Source organism: Polypterus senegalus, chromosome 6, assembly GCF_016835505.1.
Source record: "Polypterus senegalus isolate Bchr_013 chromosome 6, ASM1683550v1, whole genome shotgun sequence".
Lineage (NCBI taxonomy): Eukaryota > Metazoa > Chordata > Cladistia > Polypteriformes > Polypteridae > Polypterus > Polypterus senegalus.
Genome location: NC_053159.1, coordinates 56,145,539 through 56,168,374, shown reverse-complemented (window position 1 = coordinate 56,168,374; position 22,836 = coordinate 56,145,539). Strand labels below are relative to the sequence as shown.

The following is a 22,836-nucleotide window of genomic DNA, read 5'->3' as shown; positions in this document are numbered from 1 at the left end:
AGTGATTTGTGACAGAGGGGTACCAGCAAGAGTGAAAGGGAAGATCTATAACACGGTAGTGAGACCAACTATGTTATATGGGTTGGAGACGGTGGCACTGACCAGAAAACAGGAGGCAGAGCTGGAGGTGGCAGTGTTAAAGTTGCTAAGATTTGCACTGGGTGTGACGAGGATGGATAGGATTAGGAACAAGTACATTAGAGGGTCAGCTCAAGTTGGAAGGTTTGGAGACAAAGTCAGAGAGGCAAGATTGCATTGGCTTGGACATGTGCAGAGAACAGATGCTGGGTATATTGGGAAAAGGATGCTAAGTATGGAGCTGCCAGGCAAGAGGAAAACAGGAAGGCCTAAGTGAAGGTTTATGGATGTGGTGAGAGAGGACATGCAGGTGATGGGTGTAACAGAGCAAGATGCAGAGGACATGAAGATATGGAAAAAGATGATCCGCTGTGGCAACCCCTAACAAGAGCAGCTGAACAAAGAAGAAGATTAGAACAATCTAGATTAGAAGAGGCCATTCAACCCAACAAAGCTTTCCATTGCTATCCACTTAATTATTCTAAAAAAACATCAAGTCTACCTTTAAAAGTCCCTAAAGCCCTACTGTCTACCACACTACCTTATAGCTTATTCCAAGAGTTTATGGGTCTCTGTGTAAAGAAAAACTTCCTAATGTTTGTAAGAAATTTATCTTTAACAAGTTTCCAACCATGTCCCCGTGTTTTAATGAACTCATTTTAAAGTAACAGTTTCAATCCACTCCTATTAATTCCCTTCATAATTTTAAACACTTCAGTCATGTCTCCTCTTAATTTTCTTTTGCTTAAACTGGAAAGGCTCAACACTATTAATCTTTCTTAATCTCCTATAGGCCTGAGCTGAGCCTAGTCACTGTTCTCTGGACTTTTTGTAGCACTGCTATATCGTTTTTTGTAGCCTTAAGATCTACACTGTACACAGAACTTCAGATGAGACTTGAGCTTGAGAATAACCTCCTTGGACTTGTACTCTGCTATATAACCTAACATTCTGTTAGCCTTTTTAATGGCTTCTGAACACTGTCTGGAAGTTTATAAGGTAGAGTCCACAATGACTCCTAAATCCTTCTCATAAGGTGTGCTTTCAATTTTCAAAAATACCATTATGCATTCAAACCTAACATTTTTACTTCCTACATGTAATACTTTACATTTTCTGACATTAAAATTCATCTGCCACAAATCTGCCCAAGCCTGTATGCTGTCCAAGTCCCACTGTAATAATTTAACGGATTCCAGATTATCTACCAATCCACCTATTTTAGTATCATCTGCAAGCTTAACCAGATTGTTATTTGTATCCTTATCCAAATTAATAATATATGTTAACAATAGCAGAGACCCTAACACTGACCCCTGTTAAACATCACCCTTTGCCAATTCTAATAAGGTTCTTCACACCACAACCCCGTGTCTAAGACAATTTTGCACCCATCCACAAACAACATTCCCACTTCTTTTAGTTTGATGCCCAACCAATCATGTGTCACCTTATAAAATGCTTTCTTAAAGTCAAGATAAATAATATCATATGCTCCACTCTGATCATATCATTTTATTGCTTCCTCATAGAATTCCAATATGTTGGTAAAACATGACCTGTCTTCTGAACCCATTCTGACTGTTCAGTAAATCTGTTCTTGCTCTGTGTTTTGCTCAATCTTATCCTTGATAATTCCTTCCATTAATTTTCTGTGATGAATATTAAGCTTACTGGCCAGTAGTTGCTTGGATCTGCCTAGACACCCTTTTTATATAACAGGATATTAATGGCCTTTTTTTAATCTGACAGAACTTCCACAGTATGCAGTGACTTTCTAAAAATAGGAGTCAAGGGTTTATATGTGTAATTGCTAGCATCATTAAGAACTCAAGAGTAAATATTATAAGGAGATTGGTTTGATTTCAGCCTATTTAATATAAACAGTACTTCTCCCTCTATAATTTCTTAATCACTCAGTACCTCCTTAGTAGTTCCTTTTTCCACTGGGAGGATATCTGCTTCCTCACATGTGAAAATCTCTGCAAAGTTCGAGTTCAGGGCACCCGCTAGATCACTGTCTGTATTTTTAAACTCCCCTTTCAATTTCTGATGCACTTCACCTCATCCTTGACTTATCTTTTACTACTAAAATACTGAAATAAAATATCTTTGGGTCATTATTCCTGCCTTTTAGCCTCCCTAATGTCCTTAATGATTGCCCTTATGTTCTCAAGTGCCCTATGATTCACATTGGACTTACCAATCTGAGAATTAGATTTTTTCCAATTTCAAATAATATACAACATTAGTTACCCACTGACTTAAAAGAGAAGAGTTAGGATTCTTCCAGTTTAGCAAGATAATTCTATGTGCCAATAGTGTAGTGAAGGCAATCACAGTTTGTTTGTTCTTCTCCACTTTAAGCCCATCTGGAAGTACACCAAAGACAGCTGTTAATGGGTTAGGAGGGATTTTGACCCTAGGCTATCTGAAAGGCATTTAAAGATTTTGGTCCAGAATTATGATAATTTGGTGCAGGCCCATCACATGTGACCCAGTGAGGCTGGAAACTGATTGCAGCATTCGCAGGTTGGAAACATTTTGGACAATTTTTAACAAGACAGATGTGCTCGATATATAATTTTGAGTTGAATAATTGTATGATTTGCATATTTGGAGCTCGAGTGAATTCTCTGCATTGCTACCTTCCACTCCTTTTTTCATATGTTGAGTGAGAGATCCTTTTCCCACTGTCCTCTTGGATGCATTCCTAAAAACGGAAGTTACCCAAGTTCAGCTTACTTTGCTTCATCAGACAGACGCCCGTATGAATAACCTGCCATTATAATAAAACAGCTTTTAATCCTTAGTAGCTTGCAAGCAGTTAAATTTTCTTTCACAAGCGCTACGATTCTATCCTTTCAGTGCTGCTTGAAAACACTGGAGATTTCAAATTACATTTTTGTAGTTAGATGTTATTTTTTAGTTAATCTTTTTATATGGCATTACTAGAATTTTAATATATGACTTCTTTGTCTTACACTATTTACCTGCAGATTCAACAAATAATAAAAATATATTTTTTGTCTTTTGTGTGCCTAATTTGTTTCAGGGCAATGAATAATATTGGGGAGTATATAGGGACTGATATTGAAATATCATGGCTTCCCAACCTAGATGATTTAATGATGGGTTATGCACGCAATTTCAGACCAGGAATTGGAGGTAAGTGTCAAAAGTGCTGTTTCTTGTTACTGATACCAAATATGATACATAAACAAATGTAATAATTTAGATAAAACGTTAAGTAGAACTAAGTTTTTATGACCTCCTAATTTTAAAAAAGTGTGGCGGCATTACATGGCAGCCTATTCACTAAATGTGCCTTTAAAAAGAGGGTTTTCAAACCTTTACTTATTCATTGATCTTCTGAAAAATTACATTTACACCTCCAATAAAAATATGCCTCAAGTGTCTGTGTTGTGTTCTGAATGACTGGAAGTAGAGAACTCCCCACACATGCATTCATGTTTTCTACAGTGTGGGGGCTTGGTGGTTAATTGCATTCATCAGTGCTACTCAGCACACTGCAGGTTAAATGTAAACCTGCTACTTTAGAAAAATCTAGATGATAACAAGCCATTCAGCTCAATAAAGCTCACCAGCCATATCCACGTAATTCTAAAAAAACATCAAGTCTAGTTTTGAAAGTTCACAAAGTCCAACTGTCTACCATGCTACTTGGTACAGTAGCTTACTCCAAGAAACTATGGTTCTCTGAGCAAACAAAAACATCCTAATGTTTGTGTGAAATTTACCCTTAACATGTTTCCAACTGTGCTCCTGTGCTCTTGATGAATTTGTTTTAAAATATCACTCTTGATCCACTGTACTAATTCCCTTCATAATTTTAAATACTTCAATCATGTTTCCTCTTAATCTTCTTTTGCTTAAACTGAAATGGCTCAGCACTTTTAATCTTTCCTCAGACGTCATCATCTGTAGCCCAGGAATCAGTCTAGTCACTCTTCTCTGGGCCTTTTCTAGTGCTGCTATTTCCTTTTTCTAGCCTGGAGACCAAAACTGTACATAGTCCTCTAGATGAGGCCTTGCTGGTTCGTTTTATAGCTTGAGCTTAACCTCCTTGGACTTGTATTCCACACATTGTGCTAAATAGCTTAACATTCTGTTAGCCTTGTTGCTGGCTTCTGAACACTGTCTGGATAGTTCTGCCAAGTGTTTTTTTAGAACATTAGAACAATCTAGATGAGAACTAGACATTCAGCCCAACAAAGCTAACTAGTCCAATTCACTTAATTCGTCTGAAACTAGACTAGATGTTATGACCCAGCAAGAAAAAATCTAAGGAATGTGACGCACCAATCTGTCTTAGAGAACTTAAATGGTTTAGTATGATGCCCAATATGTGACAAACTCATGAAAAATTCGAACGCATGACAGAGTGTCACTGCTTTCGCTTTTCAAAGCTGCACAGCTGTCAGTCATGGCCACCCTCATGCAGTATATCCATCTACTGCTGTATGTCAAACAGTTGCTTATTTCATTTAATTTTCCACATGGACAGAAAATGCATTTACATTTATACTTGTTTTAAATGTGGTCACTATTTCTGTGTGGTTTGACTAGTTGTCACAGGCCACCTACAGGAGTAGGTAACCTTCTTGTAGTTTATGACCGACCAAGACCGAAAGTTGATACCATCTGAGTCAAAACCAAAGAATGACGGCATGAAGAAAAGAGTAAAACAGTAGTTTGTTTCAATCCATTGGCAAGTAATGTTCTGTGGCAGTAAATGTAAACTGTCCACACTCACACATAAAAAAAAAAAAAATAGAAAAAATAGAATAACCCATAAACTTCTGCACCACAAACGTTGTCAAAAAAAAAAAAAAATTAAAAAAAAACCAACAAAAAAAAAATCAAAATATGGCCTTATCTTTGAGGCAACTTTCAGTTTCTATGGAAAAAACCTGCCTGACCATTAACTACAAAAATAAAGCTCTGAAGTAATCTTAAATATTTAAGCTCCTCCAACTTCCAAAAATCAGGAGCATGAACAGACTAATAGGAGACTGTCATTCTCACCTCAAGCAGCCCATACACAACTCTGCAATCCTCAATCAGGTAAACATTTCCCCCCCTAGCGGCTCACGTCAAACCCCTTATAAAGCACTCTCATTTCTTTCCCAGAGCCCGCTGTTATAGGATGACACTAACCATCTTCTGTTTCAGGGGGAACCCAAAGACTTCATAACTTCACTAACCTAACCCGGCACACAAGAAACAATAACAACAAACCAATAGCACTTTTTTACATCTGTGATCTCTGATATAACAAACAAAAAAAGGATGTTAAACCAACAAAACTCAATGACTTTTTAAAAACGAAAAACTTTCATCCCCACGGCCGTCACTTCCCAGATTCCTAAGCACGGCGCAAGCGCCTGATCAAAGCGCCGCATTTAAAATGGCATCCGGACTGGCGCTTGCGTCTTTAGTTGTAAGGAGATAGCCGGTGAATAAGGAACCACAATAACCACCTCCCTTCACCCGCTACCGAATGACGGTAAGTCCTCTTATTTAAAACCCTTTTTTCTCAGTATATATATACAGTATATACAGTGGAACCTCGGTTTGCGAGCATAAGTCGTTCCGGAAATGTGCTCGCAATCCAAAGCACTCGTATATCAAAGCGAATTTCCCCATAAGAAATAATGGAAACTCAGATGATTCGTTCCACAACCCAAAACTATTCATATAAAAATGATTAATACAAAATATAAAGTAAAATACATAATACAAATTAACCTGCACTTTACCTTTAAAAAGAATCATGGCTGGTGTGAGTTTCTAAACTCATGTGGGATTCCACCAAACGGGACGACACGCGGAAGACCGTCCCAAAGCAATCGCAGTCTACCAGCTCTGTAGCAGTTCGCCGAAGCACATCCAAAAAGATCACAGACATGCTATAAGCGCCTGTCGTCAATGGGTCATACAAGGAACATTATAAAGATCCTGCTACAATAAATAACAGCGCTTTTGCTGTTTCAAGCTGAATAAAGCTGGTGTTAAAGTACTGACACTCCGCTTCGTGTTTTGGGGAGCAAGATGGGGACTCGCACTTCACAGCGCACACACACACAGTCACAATGCTGTAGTAAACAGTATACGCTCGTACGGATGTTGACTATATGAGTGAGGCACATAGACTCAGACGGAGAATAGGAGACGATTGCCAGAGAGAGAGAGAGAGAGAGAGAGACGAGCGAGCGAGATAAGGAGAGAGAGACGTGCTGGGTGAGCGAGATAAGGAGAGAGAGAGAGAGAGAGACGCGCTGGGCGAGCGAGCGAGATAAGGAGAGAGAGAGACGCGCTGGGCAAGCGAGCGAGCTAGATAAGGAGAGAGAGACGCAGACGCGCTGGGCGAGTGAGTGAGCGAGATAAGGAGAGAGAGAGAGAGACACGCAGGGCGAGCGAGATAAGGGGAGAGAGAGAAGAACCATCAGTTCAGTTGTGATCACATGATGCTCAGCAGACAAAGTGTATCCATACTACTCGTATTGCAAGACATCGCTCATTTATCAAGTCAAAATTTATTAAAAATTTTTGCTCGTCTTGCAAAACACTCGTAAACCAAGTTACTCGTAAACCGAGGTTCCACTGTATATATATATATATATATATATATATATATATATATATATATCGTATATATATATATGTGTATATATATATATATATATATACACACTCACCTAAAGGATTATTAGGAACACCTGTTTAATTTCTCATTAATGCAATTATCTAATCAACCAATCACATGGCAGTTGCTTCAATGCATTTAGGGGTGTGGTCCTGGTCAAGACAATCTCCTGAACTCCAAACTGAATGTCAGAATGGGAAAGAAAGGTGATTTAAGCAATTTTGAGCGTGGCATGGTTGTTGGTGCCAGACGGGCCGGTCTGAGTATTTCACAATCTGCTCAGTTACTGGGATTTTCACGCACAACCATTTCTAGGGTTTACAAAGAATGGTGTGAAAAGGGAAAAACATCCAGAATGCTGCAGTCCTGTGGGCGAAAATGCCTTGTTGATACTAGAGGTCAGAGGAGAATGGGCCGACTGATTCAGGCTAATAGAAGAGCAACTTTGACTGAAATAACCACTCGTTACAACCGAGGTATGCAGCAAAGCATTTGTGAAGCCACAACACGCACAAACTTGAGGCGGATGGGCTACAACAGCAGAAGACCCCACCGGGTACCACTCATCTCCACTACAAATAGGAAAAAGAAGCTACAATTTGCATGAGCTCACCAAAATTAACAGAATGAGAACATGGATCCATCATGCCTTGTTACCACTGTGCAGGCTGGTGGTGGTGGTGTAATGGTGTGGGGGATGTTTTCTTGGCACAATTTAGGCCCCTTAGTACCAATTGGGCATCGTTTAAATGCCACGGGCTACCTGAGCATTGTTTCTGACCATGTCCATCTACTAAAATGTACTAAAATGGCCCCCACAGTCATGAACCAAAGTAATTTGCCCCACAGGATTGTATGTAAATACAATTACTCCGTTCCAGACTGTACAAACTGCATGTAAATAGATTTTTTTTAAAGATTTTTAAGCACAAATATAGTTAATCATACCATAGAATGCACCGTGTAATAGTAAATTAAATGTAAAAACATTGAATAACACTGAGAAAACCTTGAACAACAGAGAAAACTAACACTTCAAGAGTTCACGCTGTAGCGTTACGAATTGCTCGCTAAAAACACTTTTTTTAATGAGTTTTAAGCACAGGGAAAAAAATGAACATTTGAAACATCAGTAATTTAATAAACCACAAGAAAAGTAACATTGCAACAATGCACACTACGAGCCGATCGCTGTAAACAGAAGTGAAGTGGAGGTTAAAATCCATTAGAAAAAAGTCTTCATTAAATCCAACGAGGTTTAAAACAATGCTTGGATTTGTCTCTTTAAAAACAAGCCTGGTGCATTCTTTAACTGCCTTTTCAGCCTTATGCATCCAGCTGTCTCTCTCTCTCGCTCGCGCGCATGTGCGTGTGTTTGTGTCTCTTGTTCGCGTGTGTGTGTATGTCTGTCTCTTTTGTGCTTGCCTGTCTGTGTGTGTGTCTCTCGCGTGCACCTGTCTGTGTGTGTGTCTCGCTCGCTTGTCTGTGTGTGTGTGTGTCTGTGTCTCTCTCTCTCGCTTGCTCGCTGCACAGGGAATGCACAGAGACTGAACACGTGCAGAAATCATCGGCACGCACAAACCAAAAGAGAAACTGGCTTGTTTGTATACCGAGTGTGTGGTCATGAACAGATGCAAAAGTAAACCGATTTGCTTGCCAAGACATTCGTGAACCAAGGTTCCACAGTATATACTGTATATATATATATATATATATATATATATATATATTACTTTTTTCTCTGTGTGCTGTGCTGCTAGACACTCAAGGTAAAGTTATACAGGGGTAGGCAGCAAGTTACTATGGGGACGCGTTCCTGCGTCACAATAGTGTGACTGCAATGATTACCAATGGTTTTACACATGTTTTTAATTTGGTCAAATGCTATGCAGTCATGGTCAGATCATCAAAAATACATTAAATGCCAGGTGTAAATGAAGCCTTAGCATTTTTTATAGTCATGATTAATAAAAAGGATTGAAAAGTACACTTTTTCCCAAACAATATTCACAGCAGCTGACTGCTTGAATGTTTTCTTTAGAATTACATTGAGTGACTAAATGAAGGATCTAGTAGTTATAGTGGACTTGTCTCTGTCGACATTCAGACAGTGTACAGAAGGAATTATGGAGGCTAACAGAATTTTAGTTTATGAAGTATGATTAAGATTAAGAGGTGGCATGATTACAAATGTTAAAAATTAGGAAGGTACAGTATTAGTACATTTCATCCAGACTGTTACTTTAAAATGAGTTCCACAAGAACATGGTGACCCAATTGTAAACTTGCCAAGGATAACTTTTATATAAACATTAGAAAATGTTTCTTCACCTAAAAAATCATAGACACGTGGAACAATATACTAAGTACTGTAGTAAAAACCATGATTTTAGAGACTTTAAAAACCCCATTTGATATAATTTTGGAGAAATTATATTGATAGAATTGGTGAGCTTTGTTGGACTGAATGGTCTGTTCTTATCAAAATATTATGTTCTAATAAATATATATTGATGATGATCCAATAATATCTGGTCTCAGAAAATACCAATCAAGTGCACTATAACACTTACTATGTTATAGTGGTTAATGGGATAGATACAAATGTGTGTGTGTGTAAATGAAATACAAATGTGTGTGTGTAAGCGAAATAAAAGTCAAGAAAAAGTGTAGTTTTATTTTCATGTAGACTTAGACTTATACAGCAGAAATAATGATAAATTGCCACTTTTTAAGTGTTATTCATCAAGAAAGGCAATGTTTTTGGTGACGAAACACAGTCAATGATGATATACTATCAGCAAATCATGAGTCATTAAACTGTAATATTTGTGAAAATATAAGACATTCACAAGAAAAACAGATTAATTTTAAACATTTTATTTTCCTTTCACTCTTTTCACTTTTTTCATCTCTCTTATTACTGTAAATCTCAAAATCCAAAAATTCTACTTGTTTGTTTACAATGGGAAACATTGCCAATCCAGTCCAAGAGTAAATGTGAATTAAACTGTTGTACCTCAATGCAGAAGTTTCAGTTCATTTAATATAAATTCAGATCATTTTGACTCTAAATGTAAACAAACAGAGAAACTGAGAATTGTAAAGAAGGAATGCAGTAGACGGTATCTGTTTATTTAGATGACATGGTTGTTTAAATTACCGACTCATGCTCATTACCTCTTTATGGACTAAATACGAGTATATTGGGGAAGCTCCACAACATGGAGTCATAAGTAAAAATTTTAAAGCCCCATCCAAAATTATACAGCTGATGGAGAAAGTTAAACAAGAAATTGGCAAATGGTAATGTCTTTATGTAACAAAAGCTGACAGAATTAACATTTCTAAAGTCAATATCCCTCTAAACTTTATTTTTATAACTGCATTTGAAAATATATCCACATGTTTTTCATTAAAAATGGAAAAATATGTAACCAAATAACTTGTCTGTGTGCATGTGCCACACATTGTGTAACAGAGAACTACGTTTTGAGCATATTTTATAAGTGCAAGTTATGTTTTGAGAGCATTTTGTAAGTGCATGTAGCACATTTTGAGCATGTTTGTTTTGCAAAGTTTTCTAGTTGCATGATTTTTGGCAGTGTTCTTTCACAGCATTACCGCCAAAATGATCTGGGCACAGAAGCAGAGAAGCAAGGGCTTAGCATATTTTGTTATTGAAAAGTGTATAATAATAACAATAATACTGGATAGACAGTCGATTTTGCTTAAAAATCTTAACATTTTAAATGTGAATGTACAAACCGGATTCCAAAAAAGTTGGGACACTAAACAAATTGTGAATAAAAACTGAATGCAATGATGTGGAGATGGCAAATGTCAATATTTTATTTGTAATAGAACGTAGATGACAGATCAAGCGTTTAATCCGAGTAAATGTATCATTTTAAAGGAAAAATATGTTGATTCAAAATTTCACGGTGTCAACAAATCCCCAAAAAGTTGGGACAAGTAGCAATAATAACACAGTGGTGAAAATGGCCTTGTCCCAACTTTTTTGGGATTTGTTGACACCGTGAAATTCTGAATCAACATATTTTTCCCTTAAAATGATACATTTTCTCAGTTTAAACTTTTGTTCCGTGATTTATGTTCTATTCTGAATAAAATATTAGAAGTTGGCACCTCCACATCATTGCATTCAGTTTTTATTCACGATTTGTTTAGTGTCCCAACTTTTTTGGAATCCGGTATTAAACAAAATGTTTTAAAATATTACTTAACTCAACAACCCATTCATTTATTATATCCACTTGAATGTAGGATTGCAGGCTAATGAGTCCTTTTGTAGTAGCATTGGTGCAAGGCACTAATGACCCCTAGATAGTGTACATGTCCTTGGTAAGTCAGAATAACACAAACCTCCATTTAATGAAATCAGGAGAAATTCCGAGGTGTGAGGCGTCTAATGTATAAGGTACAGAGGAGGGTGTTTTTCATGGTCACAAGTGTGAGAAGCGCTGAAAAAAGCCTTTTTTATTATGTTATTTCTGCAATTAAACATAGTTGTGACTGGCTTGGCATCCCAACAATTGCATCTGTGTCATCAAATTACTTGACAAAGACAATTTAGGGTCAAATGTTACTGTGCTCTTCTACATGACAATCGTGTATTTCCCTCCATGCCTAAATTATGCAGCACTTCATTTATGGGACCTTTAAAATTTTTTATTTTGATAAAGAATTTACATCTTTTTAACAACTTTAATTATAAACTTCCTTCCAAAATTAACTACAGTATATAGGAAGTTGGAGAATATGTTAAAAGAAACATTAACAACTTTAATAAACTTCCCTAATCAAAATATATAAAAGTCAATGTATGTGTGTGTGTGTATGTATACATGTTTCAGCATAACCTCCGAATGGCTAGTGTGATTTTCATGAAACTTGGTACACGTTTCTCATTGGTCGACAAAAAATACTGTAGGGTGAAATCAATCCTAACCCACACACTTCTGGGTAGGGTGGGGGGTGATTTTGTGTTCTTGTATGAATGTTATCATCCAGTTGACACTTGGAACGACCACCAGAGGGCGAACTGGAGGTGACTGCCAGCTTTCTTTATGTTTGAGCACCACTGTGCCCCTGTTGCTTTTGAAATTAAATAGAGTTGGCCGGTTCTGAGCATCAACTGGATGATAACATACATACAAGACCGCAAGACAACAACATTAGTGAGTTTTCATTGTTTGTTAATTTATTTTTAAAGTTGTGTTTTTTTGTTATATTTTTCTCAAACAATTAAAAAAAACACTTTATTTTCCTCTCAGGTTACACTGGGTATTTCAGCTAGTATCTACTACAGAAATTGTACTTTCTAATTATGATAAAGATGTAGGTAGTATTATCTCACTAAATTCACTTTTATAAAGAATAATTAAAAATATAAAAATATTAATTAACATTCTCCATTTAACCTTTCGGAAACTTCAGTATCTTTTGTCAGTCATCTCCAAGATGAAGGTCTAACAAGGGATTCTTATTGTGTGGGTGCCCATGACTAGCTCTCATCAGCCATGCAGCTCTTTACATTTTTTTTTAATTTATACCAATTGTCCAGTCCTCTCTAAAAGTATTTTGTGGATGCAGTTTATTCTCTTTAAAAGTATTATTGGTGTGTGCCATTTGCTGTGTATATTTGCAAAGAAACCATAATTGATGTCAGTGAAGTGTAGTCCATTTCAATGTGGTTGGCACCAATCAACCAAGGATACCTTCTGTTTCCCCTTCTGTTCATGTTTTTCATATGCTTGATGACAAACTGTTATGTGCAGCATACACTGGTGTAATTAAAAGTGAGTATAGGTTTATAAAATGGTTCTTGTCACGTTTACAGAGCACAGTGAAATTCTTGCATTTGCAAATCAACATGCAATATATTTCCAGTGCAATGTTTAGAGTTCATGATTGCCTCCCATAATAAATTAATGCCATATTAGCAAGTGACAACCTTAAATGGAAGGGTTAAAGTGTCCATGGATTTTAGTGAACACCAATGATCGTGGAAAACAAGAGACTCAGCTATTACTTGGAGCTGCAGACCTATAGGCCCACTATTCTTATATCTGCCCTTGTATTTGTCAAAACTAATAATGTGTTATGATTCCGCAAATAATAATACTGTAAGTCATAACTGACAACTCTGAATCTGAAGGACTTCAAATTTAGTTTAGCTGAAACCACTCCATATTTAGATGTTATCATTGTTCCAAATTAAACCTACAGTCATCACATTTTCTAAGATTTTTCAGTTTACAATATTATAAAATTATTATTTCTTTATATGCTGGAAAAACTAGTTTATTCATTTGCCTGCAGCAGAATCGGTTATAGCAATCGTTTATTGTTAAGTAATTGCTTGACTAGATCCTTAATTGTAATTCATCACACAGCAACAAGAATCATAATAAGAACTAAGATGCTCAATTACAATGCTACAGCCCTTGAACCACTATACTGTTTTTATTATGATTGCAGTAAGACCAGGAAACAGGCAAGAATGTAGAAACTGAATGAAAAGATGGAATTTAGTTAACAAAATCAGAGACACAAAAGAAATACGCAGTAAAAGAAATAGGCAAAGGGGTCTAAATGTTACAAGCTTATTGAAATTGCACTCTGGCTTTCTCTAATCTAAGGAATTGGCCAAAAGACAGGATAGACCAAAGATGTCATAATGGAAATGTAAGAGGTTGGAAACCTGGAAGGAAAACAAATCTAACCAAACCAAAGATGTTAAAGAGGAGTGAAACCAAGAGATCCTAGCACTAAAGTCTTCTTGTAAGTTACTTTTAGGTTCTACTAATACTAATGAAAAAAGGACAGAGAGATTTCAGAAAAGGGGTAAAATTCATGGATCTCAGTGGTTTTATAAGCAGCACAAGTGGCACAATTTGGTTACTATGATTCAGCCAGAATTTATTCCCTGGCTTAAGTATATTTTCCTTGTTTTTGTCATTTTTCTGTTATTAAGTGTCGTGTAGTTTTTCTTACTGTGTAGCTTTGGATTGCCTTTTTAGGTATATCCTTTTTGCCTAATGTTTGACTGATTTTCCTTTGTTTGACATTTTTGTTCTCCTTTTGTTTAAATAAATTATAAAGATTCCTTATATATATTGTGATCTGGTTGACAGGTCAGGAGAGTCACTTTTGAGTATTGAGGCACCAACTGGTTGATCCCGATTAATAAACAAAAACAAATAGAAAATGTCTGTGGCGGCACAATGAAAAAGATGGCCGCAACAGCCTAACAAATTGGCCTTTCAAAATTCATAAAGTATAGGGAGTCATGCAGAAACTCTGTCCAGGTTGAGTTCTGACTTCCAGGGACATCTAATGGTATAGAGTCAGAAAAGGTTATCCCTAGGCGTGCATGTGACAATATATACTGTACATATACTTTATATATGCATGTGTATATATCTATCTATCATTGATATATATTCATATTTGTATATTGTGGTGGGCAGATGGTGCCCTTACCCGGCCAGAGCATCTTTGGAGTGGAAGGACCATGGGAGAGAGCATGCACAGGGCACTATCTCCCCAGAACTGGCAGCCCTCTTGGTTTGCAGTGTTGCCTTGGATTCCCATAGGGCACCATGGGACATTGAGTTCAGCTAGGAGGGTGCTGCCAGGATTGCGGAGCCCTACTTTTTTGAGCTTCCACCTCACCCAGAAGGTCTACCAGAAGTACTCCCAGGTATTGCATCAAAGAAGCCCACTACCTTCACTCCAGGAGCCAGAGTGGGGAGAGAGAAGATGACATTTGCTGAAGGAGGAGTGGAGGCAGTGAGAAAGAGAGAGAGAGAGAAGGAAGATAAAGAGGTAAATACACAGAGCTGTGTGCTTCATTTGTTTATTATTGTAATTTTGTACAGTGCTTTGGTATTGGGAAATGTTTAGGAAAATTTTCCCATAGCTAAATAAAAGCTGTGTGTTGTGCTGGAATTATGTCAGCGTCTGCTTGTATTGGGTTTGGGAAGCTGGAGTGCACCCTGCAGGCCACAATTCTGACAGACGGAATGCACTATGAGACAAAAAAGAGTTTAAATACAACAAAGTAACATGCCTCAATCATGGAGCTCCGGCTCTTTTCATAAATATCCCCCTTTTATATGGTATCATTATTATAGCTCCTGTTATTAGAATTTTTATTAGCCCTCGTCTTTTCTTGAGATCACATTTAATTAACTGTTGTTTGGGGTTCCATAGCCTTAATGTTATAGGTTAAAAAAAAAATAAATTGAAAAGGAACTTGTCATTTGTTCTCAAATGATTTCTTTGTTCTGACCTTTTCAAATCTGAATAAACAGAAAATAAAGGTTTAACCCTTGTGACAGATAGGGGCGCTGTCGTCCCCTTGAACCCTCAGACAAACGTCAGACACCAGATAAAAGTCCAATTATTATTTATTTTATAATAATAATGTGCACCAAGCACCCTCCACTCCACAATAATCATAAATATACACAATACAATAATCAATAATCAAATCCTCCTCTCCCAGACGCGTTGCCACCCTTCCTCCCAACTCAGCTCGTCTGTCTGGGATTTCCCATAGTCCTTTTATAGTCCCTGACCCGGATGTGTTTCTGATTCTCTCAGTCCATGTGATTATTATCACTTCTGGGTCAGATCAAAACTCTTCTTCTTCATCCCGGAAGTACGTCATATCCCCTGTTGCTGTGACTAAGACGTACGTCTGGGTTATAGGGCAAATAATAGTCCCTGGGCCTCCCTGCAGCATCCTTTGGAGGCCCCCAGGGCATCCAGCAGGGCTGTGAAGGAAAACTGCAATGTGCATGATTCCCTGCTGGCATTTGAGGCACCTCCATGCTGCAGGGAGGGCTCCATCTGGCGGCCTGGGGGTATTGGCCGGGATGACTGGCCAGTCAATATACATACCCTCTACTTTGCCATGATATAGGTGAGCACATTTGAGAATTCAGATGAAATTCTTAAATTTACAGATGTTATAATTCCATCAAATAATGAGATATTTAATTTATTAATAAAGTACAGTACTTTGTTGTCCTGAAAATTGACTAGTTTGCTATAAAGAAAAGATGCCCTAACAGTCAAATTTGTCACATGCACTCATTGCCTGTGGTTCAACTGATTAAGGAAGTTGCTTTTCATATTCTGTGCGCAGTGCAAACCTGGGTTCAAGTTGGATGAAAGAGTTACTTAAATTAAAAAAAAAAACAATCAGAAGCAATATATTTATAACCTAAATTGACAAAATAATTTTAAAAGATACTGTGGAAGGATCACATAAGAGATCTGTTCTGGAATCATTACCACTTAGAATCACCATCAAAATATGAGGAGTAATTTGTAGAATGCTGCTCATGTGTTTACAATCCATCTTCTATTCATAGCTACTTGAAGTCTAAGAATCCTGCCACTGAAAAGGATGATAACAACCTCACTGTGACAGATCAGGCTGAATTCGCTCTGTTGGACCCAAATTCAAACCTGTCAATCTGGAGCACGTCAGAGAGGGTTAGAGACACTGCACAGATGCAGTTACCAAGCACACTATGACACACATAGGACATTCCAAGGTGAGTGCTGTTAGTATTAAGTGATCCACACTCTGTAGTTGAAATCTACTGTACATGTAAAGTCTAATGTGAATAAAAGAATGTGCTGGACAACTATTTACAACTGTCATTCAAACAGAAACAGTGCCATGGACATCACTGTAGATGCCTTTGTGATGAAAAGAGAATTTAGCAATTTCTACAGAATTTGGAATTAAAGATCCACTTGAGTGCTTCTGCAAGAAAGAGCAGACGTGTAAACACATCTGGACCAGCTTTCAAAAAACCAGCTCACTCCCTTGTGAACACATTCTGCAAGGTCCGCATAGGCAATCTGTACAAAGTTGTCTTTGTAACAGCACAGTATAATAAAATATTTTCTTAACACTAGAATTACCAAAGCCTACGAAAAAACTCATAAATCCGTCCCACCTTAAATCCCTTCCCATCTCTCCGTCAGCGTCGTTTGTCTTATAAATGTGTTTATAAGCAACAAGCAGCCTGTTATCACATCCCTCTACCGCAGCACAGTTTTCTCAGCTAAGTCTGTTTACCTGTGTGTCAGTTGCTTAGAGTTGTATAAAGTGAGAAGTCAAGCAAAATTACATCTTTTATAAATACTATATTGTTATTTGGAACACATGCATTTCATGTGTGTTCTGTGTCTACAACAATATGTAAACACCTCGTTTAAACAGAAATGTTTGTCATGTTTTAGTAATAAGTGACAAAATGTAGACATAAAGTGTATAATGTGTGATGCCTGAAGTCCAAATATCAAATAAACACTTTCACAAAAGGTACAAATATAGCAAAACAAGTGCGCTTCTATTCAAGAATATAACCACAGAAAAAGAACCCGTGTTAGGGTGTGACACTGACACACTTTGGATATGACCGCTTTGGTGGCACAATGGTAACAACTGTTGATTGGTAATTCACTGCACAGAAATTTTTTTGAGAAGTCTTGCTGATTGTGACAGGTACCTACTGGGTATGCACAAATATAGTTTTGGTTTTACTGCATCACATAGGAACTCTGAGAAATAAGACATTTATATGTTTACTGACAATAACGTATTTAGTCACGTTTATGTTTTGCATAAGCTATTAAATTCAACAGAATTAAAAGTGTTTTGCTCCTGATTTTCTTTTGTATTCAATGTCTGGTGCATCACATTGCAGTACCCAACAGTAGTCAGCAAGCATTGACGGATTCCAGTTGTACTGGTATCGTTTTTTCCATCCTAGCAATGTCCTAGTGAAACCATACACCGTGTTTGTCACTGACAGCACCAAGATTTGCGGGGATTGGAGGTTGTTGCACTTCATAGTCTTGTATGCTCTGAGAAGTTTGTCTACCAGCTGAATGTAGTTTGGGGCTTTGTAATTGCCCAGAAAATTGTCAACAACGTCTTTGAAGGCTTTCCAGACATTTGTTTCCGGCCCAACTAGCAGATCTTCAAACTACTTGTCACTCATAACATGTCTGACCTGGGGGCCAACAAAAATGCCCTCTTTGATCTTGGCGTCAGTTGTTCTTGGGAACATCTGTCTTAAGTAACGAAAACCTTCACCTTCCTTGTTCAGTGCTTTCACGAAATTCTTCATGAGTCCCAGTTTTATGTGAAGAGGAGGCAAAAATATCTGTCAACAAGTGATTCATGTGCCACATTTTTCTGTCCTTGAACTAACTTTTTACGGAGTCGCCAGTTCTGTCGAGAATAGTGCGACTCTTTGGCATGGATGTCCCTTTCACAGATGAAACAAGAGTACTTTGTAAAGCCGAGCTGCAGTCCTAGTAACAGAGCAATGACTTTAAGATCTCCACAGATATTTCAGTTGAACCTGCTATACTGGACATGCTTCAACAACAGTTCCATATTTTCATACATTTCTTTCATGGGTACTGAAGAATAAATATTACCATTGTGTAGCAGAACAGCTTTCAGGCTTAACATTGACGAATCAATGAAGAGATGCCACTTTTCCGGGTTGTGATCAGAACCCAAGGCCGAGAACAATCCTTTAATGTCACAACAGAAACAGACTGTCGACTTGTGCAAAAAATTTGGTTATATCATGATGTCGGCCTCGAAACACAGAAATTTTCATACCTTGTGACAGCAAACACCATTCCCGCAGTCTCAAACCCAGCAGCTCGGCTTTTGCTTTTGACAGACCCAAATCTCTAACCAAGTCGTTCAATTCGGACTGTGTTATCAGATGTGGATCGCCTGAGCACGGTTCAAAATCTAGGTCAATGTAACTGTCAGTACCCTGCATTGCAGTTTCTTCATCTGGTTCGTCTAAGTTCCAATCCTCTGGTGGTTTTGGAATTGGAAGACTGTCGTCATGTGGCACAGGTCTCATTGCTGAAGGCAGATTAGGATATTCAATTGTCTTCTTGTTTTTGGCAGAGAAACCAGACACATTAGTTAAACTGAAATAACAGTCCATCACATGGTCTTTCTGTTCTCGCCATATCATCGGAACAGCAAACTGCATTATTTTTCGAGTGCCTCTGAGCCAGGCTCTCAGACTGACAGCACATGTCGCAAAGCAAATGTGAGGCGCCCATTCCTTGTCTTGATCAATAATTTTGCAGCCGAAATACAGATGATAAACTTTTCTTCACAAGAGCAGTCATCCAGCGTCTCTGAGGTGTAAGTGTATACATTATTTGCCACAGATAGCAGAATGTATTGTGGCTGTTACGACATTGACGAGACAAATCGACCGACACCAAAACATCTATAGCATCAAGCTTACTTACTGTTATATTGCTACAAATACTATACTTTACTATACTGATACTTACATACACTGACTATCTATATTAACCAAATGAGCAGGATTGGTTTATGCAAACCGCCTTTATAACATGCTGAGACAGCGTTAAGCTCGTTTAGACCTGCCCAGGATGTCAACTTCCACAGAACAGCTTCCAACCTGGCCTGATTCCATGCCTGGACATGCCCAGGCTGCACAAACCGTTGTTGATAAGTCACTAACGGGAGGAAAATATTTGGATACAAATATGAGAAAAAATCATGAGAAAACTTCATAGGTTCGACCCTGGACGACTCCGTTTTGAGAAGTGAGCTGCTCTCATTCTTTCAATTTTAGAATAAAAACATGAATTTGATTTGAGTCTGTAACAGCAGGTGTAAATGTATGGTACTTGTAAAAGGTAAGCTATGTTTTCTTTTATTCAGTTTTATTCTCTCAGTCGTGTTCACGCTTCCCCCAATCTGACATTGCTGTTTTCACATAAAGACATCCTATAACAGAGGTGAACTCAGAGTTCTATATCGGAGAAAGAATGCATGTCGCACTTTTGCCGTTGCAGTACTTTGTATACTGTATGTACACGGGAAGCTCTGCAGTCTACTTGTGACTTTATGCTGTAGGAAAATAAGTAAATAAATCAAGGTAAATAGGTAAATAACATTCATTCTGGCTCTTATATACAAAGTACAGTAATCCCTCCTCGATCGTGGGGGTTGCGTTCCAGAACCCCCCGCGATAGATGAAAATCCGTGAAGTAGAAACCATATGTTTGTATGGTTATTTTTATATATTTTAAGCCCTTATAAACTTTCCCGCACTGTAAACATTATTAGAGCCCTCTAGACATGAAATAACACCCTTTAGTCAAAAGTTTAAACTGTGCTCCATGACAAGACAGAGATGACAGTTCTTTCGCACAATTAAAAGAATGCAAACATATCTTCCTCTTCAAAGAATGCGTATCAGGAGCAGAGAATGTCAGAGAAAAGAGAGAGAGAGAGAGCGCATGAGAGAATAAGCAAACAATCAAAAAATCAATACGTGCTTTTGGGCTTTTAAGTATGCCGAGGCACCGTGATAAAGCTGCATTTTTAGAGGTGCGTCCGTATCCTCTAGGCAAACAGCCTCTGTGCAAACAGCCCCTCTGCTCACACTCCCTCTGTCAGGCACAAAGAATGTCAGAGAGAGTGAGAGAAACAGAGAAAAGCAAACAATCAAGCACCGCGTGGGAAGCATATTGTATATCATTGAGGAGTTTTATTTAATACGTAATACATGCTCTGATTGGGTAGCTTCTAAGCCATCTGCCAATAGCATCCCTTGTATGAAATCAACTGGGCAAATAAACTGAGGAAGCATGTACCATAAATTAAAAGACCCACTGTCCGCAGAAATCCGTGAACCAGCGAAAAATCTGTGATATATATTTAGGTATGCTTACATTTAAAATCCGCGATAGAGTGAAGCCATGAAAGTCGAATCACTATATAGCGAGGGATCACTGTACAGCGAAGGCAGCTTACACCTTCAGCTACAGACTCTTCAGTACGCGAGCGACTCTCCACTCTAGTATATAGATCTGATTAATATTTAATATTTTAAACCATATCCTGCAATTATTAGCCATAACTACAATTGAAATTTAATTTTGTTATACAAATAAAACAGGATGCACATTTACTTTTGATATATCTTTATAAATTAATGATAAGAGGCAAAGAAGGGATATTTATGAGAGCAAAGTATTATGGTGAGAGGGGTGTCGTTACCCGTATTAGTAAAGCTGTTCTTTACAAAATTATGCACTCTTCCAGTCGACATTTTTAAGATGTATAATTCATTGTTTTGTTTCTTGACACTAATTATTATTGGGAATAATCATTTCTAATGTATTGATCATCAACAAACATTCATTTTGGCTGACAATTCTATCGCGTTTTTGAAATTTGGTGAGCTGACATGTGCACTGGGAATGAAGTGCAGTTCAAAGCAATGCACAGACATGCACACAAGAATTAAAGCATGGAGTGAGGTTTGAAATACTGAGCTGATGTGTGCAGCTCAAAGTATACTTTGTGATGCCTTAACAAATTAAAAGCCATTGCGCTGTACATTGTTGTGATAATACCAAACATTTGACACTTAATTCTCTAGTGATTTATTGCAGTTTCTATTAACATTACACACTTCATTTGATATAGTTCAGTAACAGACTGAAACAACAATTCAGGTATTTGCCGACAATTCATTATTGTTATTGTGGCTTGCTGTGATTTAATTTGTCTGATACATAGTGTCAAAGATATATATATATATATATATATATATATATAGGGAGTTTAACTGTAAAATGTATTAAACTACATATTTGATTGTTTGGAGACACTGGTGTTGTACTGAATTTATATTGTACAAAAACATAACATAAAATACCATCCAGCATGTTTAAATGTGTGTTTTCGTTTCTGATTGCTATATGGCACTTCCATTATTCATCCATCCATTATCCATCATACTATATCCTGACTACAGGGTCACGGGGGTCTGCTGGAGCCAATCCCAGGCAACACAGGGAGCAAGGCAGGAAACAAACCCCAGGCAGAGCGCCAGCCCACCGCAGTATGGCACTTCTCATTTAGGACAAATTGCTATAAATGGTTTCAGCCAATCAGCACCTTCCAAACATCCAACATGACAGTTTGAACCTTCATTATTATAGACAAGCTCTTCATTTAAAAACTGTTTGAGTTACTGTTTAGAATAAAAGATAACTTAATTAGTTCTTAAATTGAAATGGAAGTACACATACATGCCCCTTAAATTATACACTAAATTGCCAACATTTACAGTGTCTGTATTGGAAAGTCATAATTTTTACTTGTTCCCATTATTATGCATTATAATTCCACAGTGTCAAGTATTATTCGTCAATACTCATTAGTCCCATTTCATTGAGATTTTGTCTTATATGCTGTATACACAAACATATTAAAGGAAGTGTTTATTGAACTGACTATACCAGAGTTGTCTTGTCTTGTCTTCTTAAAATGATTTAATTTATATAATATTAACAATTAATCATAAGATCAAATATCAAGGAGGTTTTAAGTCTGAATTGGAGAATGTTGCTGTATTTTATTTGTTCATGAGATTGTCTAGAGTAGAAAGTGCATGCCGTTAACAAAGTATTCCATCCTAAATGGCAGCTTGTGAGCTTTTTTATATTTCCTAAAGGCCATTGCTTCTCACTTTGTTTATTAACATATTTTGACAGTGTTTTGTGACAGTGTTTTGTTTTATTTTAATCTGAATTATTTGAATCATGTTAACATATTCGTTGCCTGTGTATATATTGTAAAAGACGAATCAACACACAGCATAAAGGTTTGGGGTTTCCGGCCCCGTATACTGTAAAATTATCCACAGAAAAAAAATAATCAATGGGTCAAAATACATAAACAAAAGTTCACATATGCACGACACCAAAGATGGGGTCGGCAGACATTTTATGGAGGAGGAGCCGGAAGTGGAGGAATGCTGGGAAGGAGCCGTGGGGGAAGATGGGATCGGTGACGTCAGGAATAATGGAGGAGGAAGGGCGGAAGTAACGTGCTGCGGGAAGAATGAGGCTTATGGTGGCGGAGCGTCTTTTTTTCTGCAAGAAAGAAAAGGAGAAAGGTTAGTACCCCGCCACTCCCTGCCGGCGAATGTCTTCCCAAG

General features: G+C 37.6%; 1 protein-coding gene across 3 annotated transcripts in view; it reads left to right on the top strand.

Moving 5' to 3' along the window:
• The window catches only part of gabrd (gamma-aminobutyric acid type A receptor subunit delta), a 169,461-nt gene that overhangs the window by 5,692 nt on the left and 140,933 nt on the right, over nucleotides 1-22,836 (top strand). For all 3 annotated transcript variants that reach the window (XM_039756034.1, XM_039756032.1, XM_039756035.1), the window contains exon 2: nucleotides 3,134-3,246. In XM_039756034.1, the coding sequence (XP_039611968.1) occupies nucleotides 3,134-3,246 (113 nt within the window). The remainder of the gene's footprint in view (nucleotides 1-3,133; nucleotides 3,247-22,836) is intronic.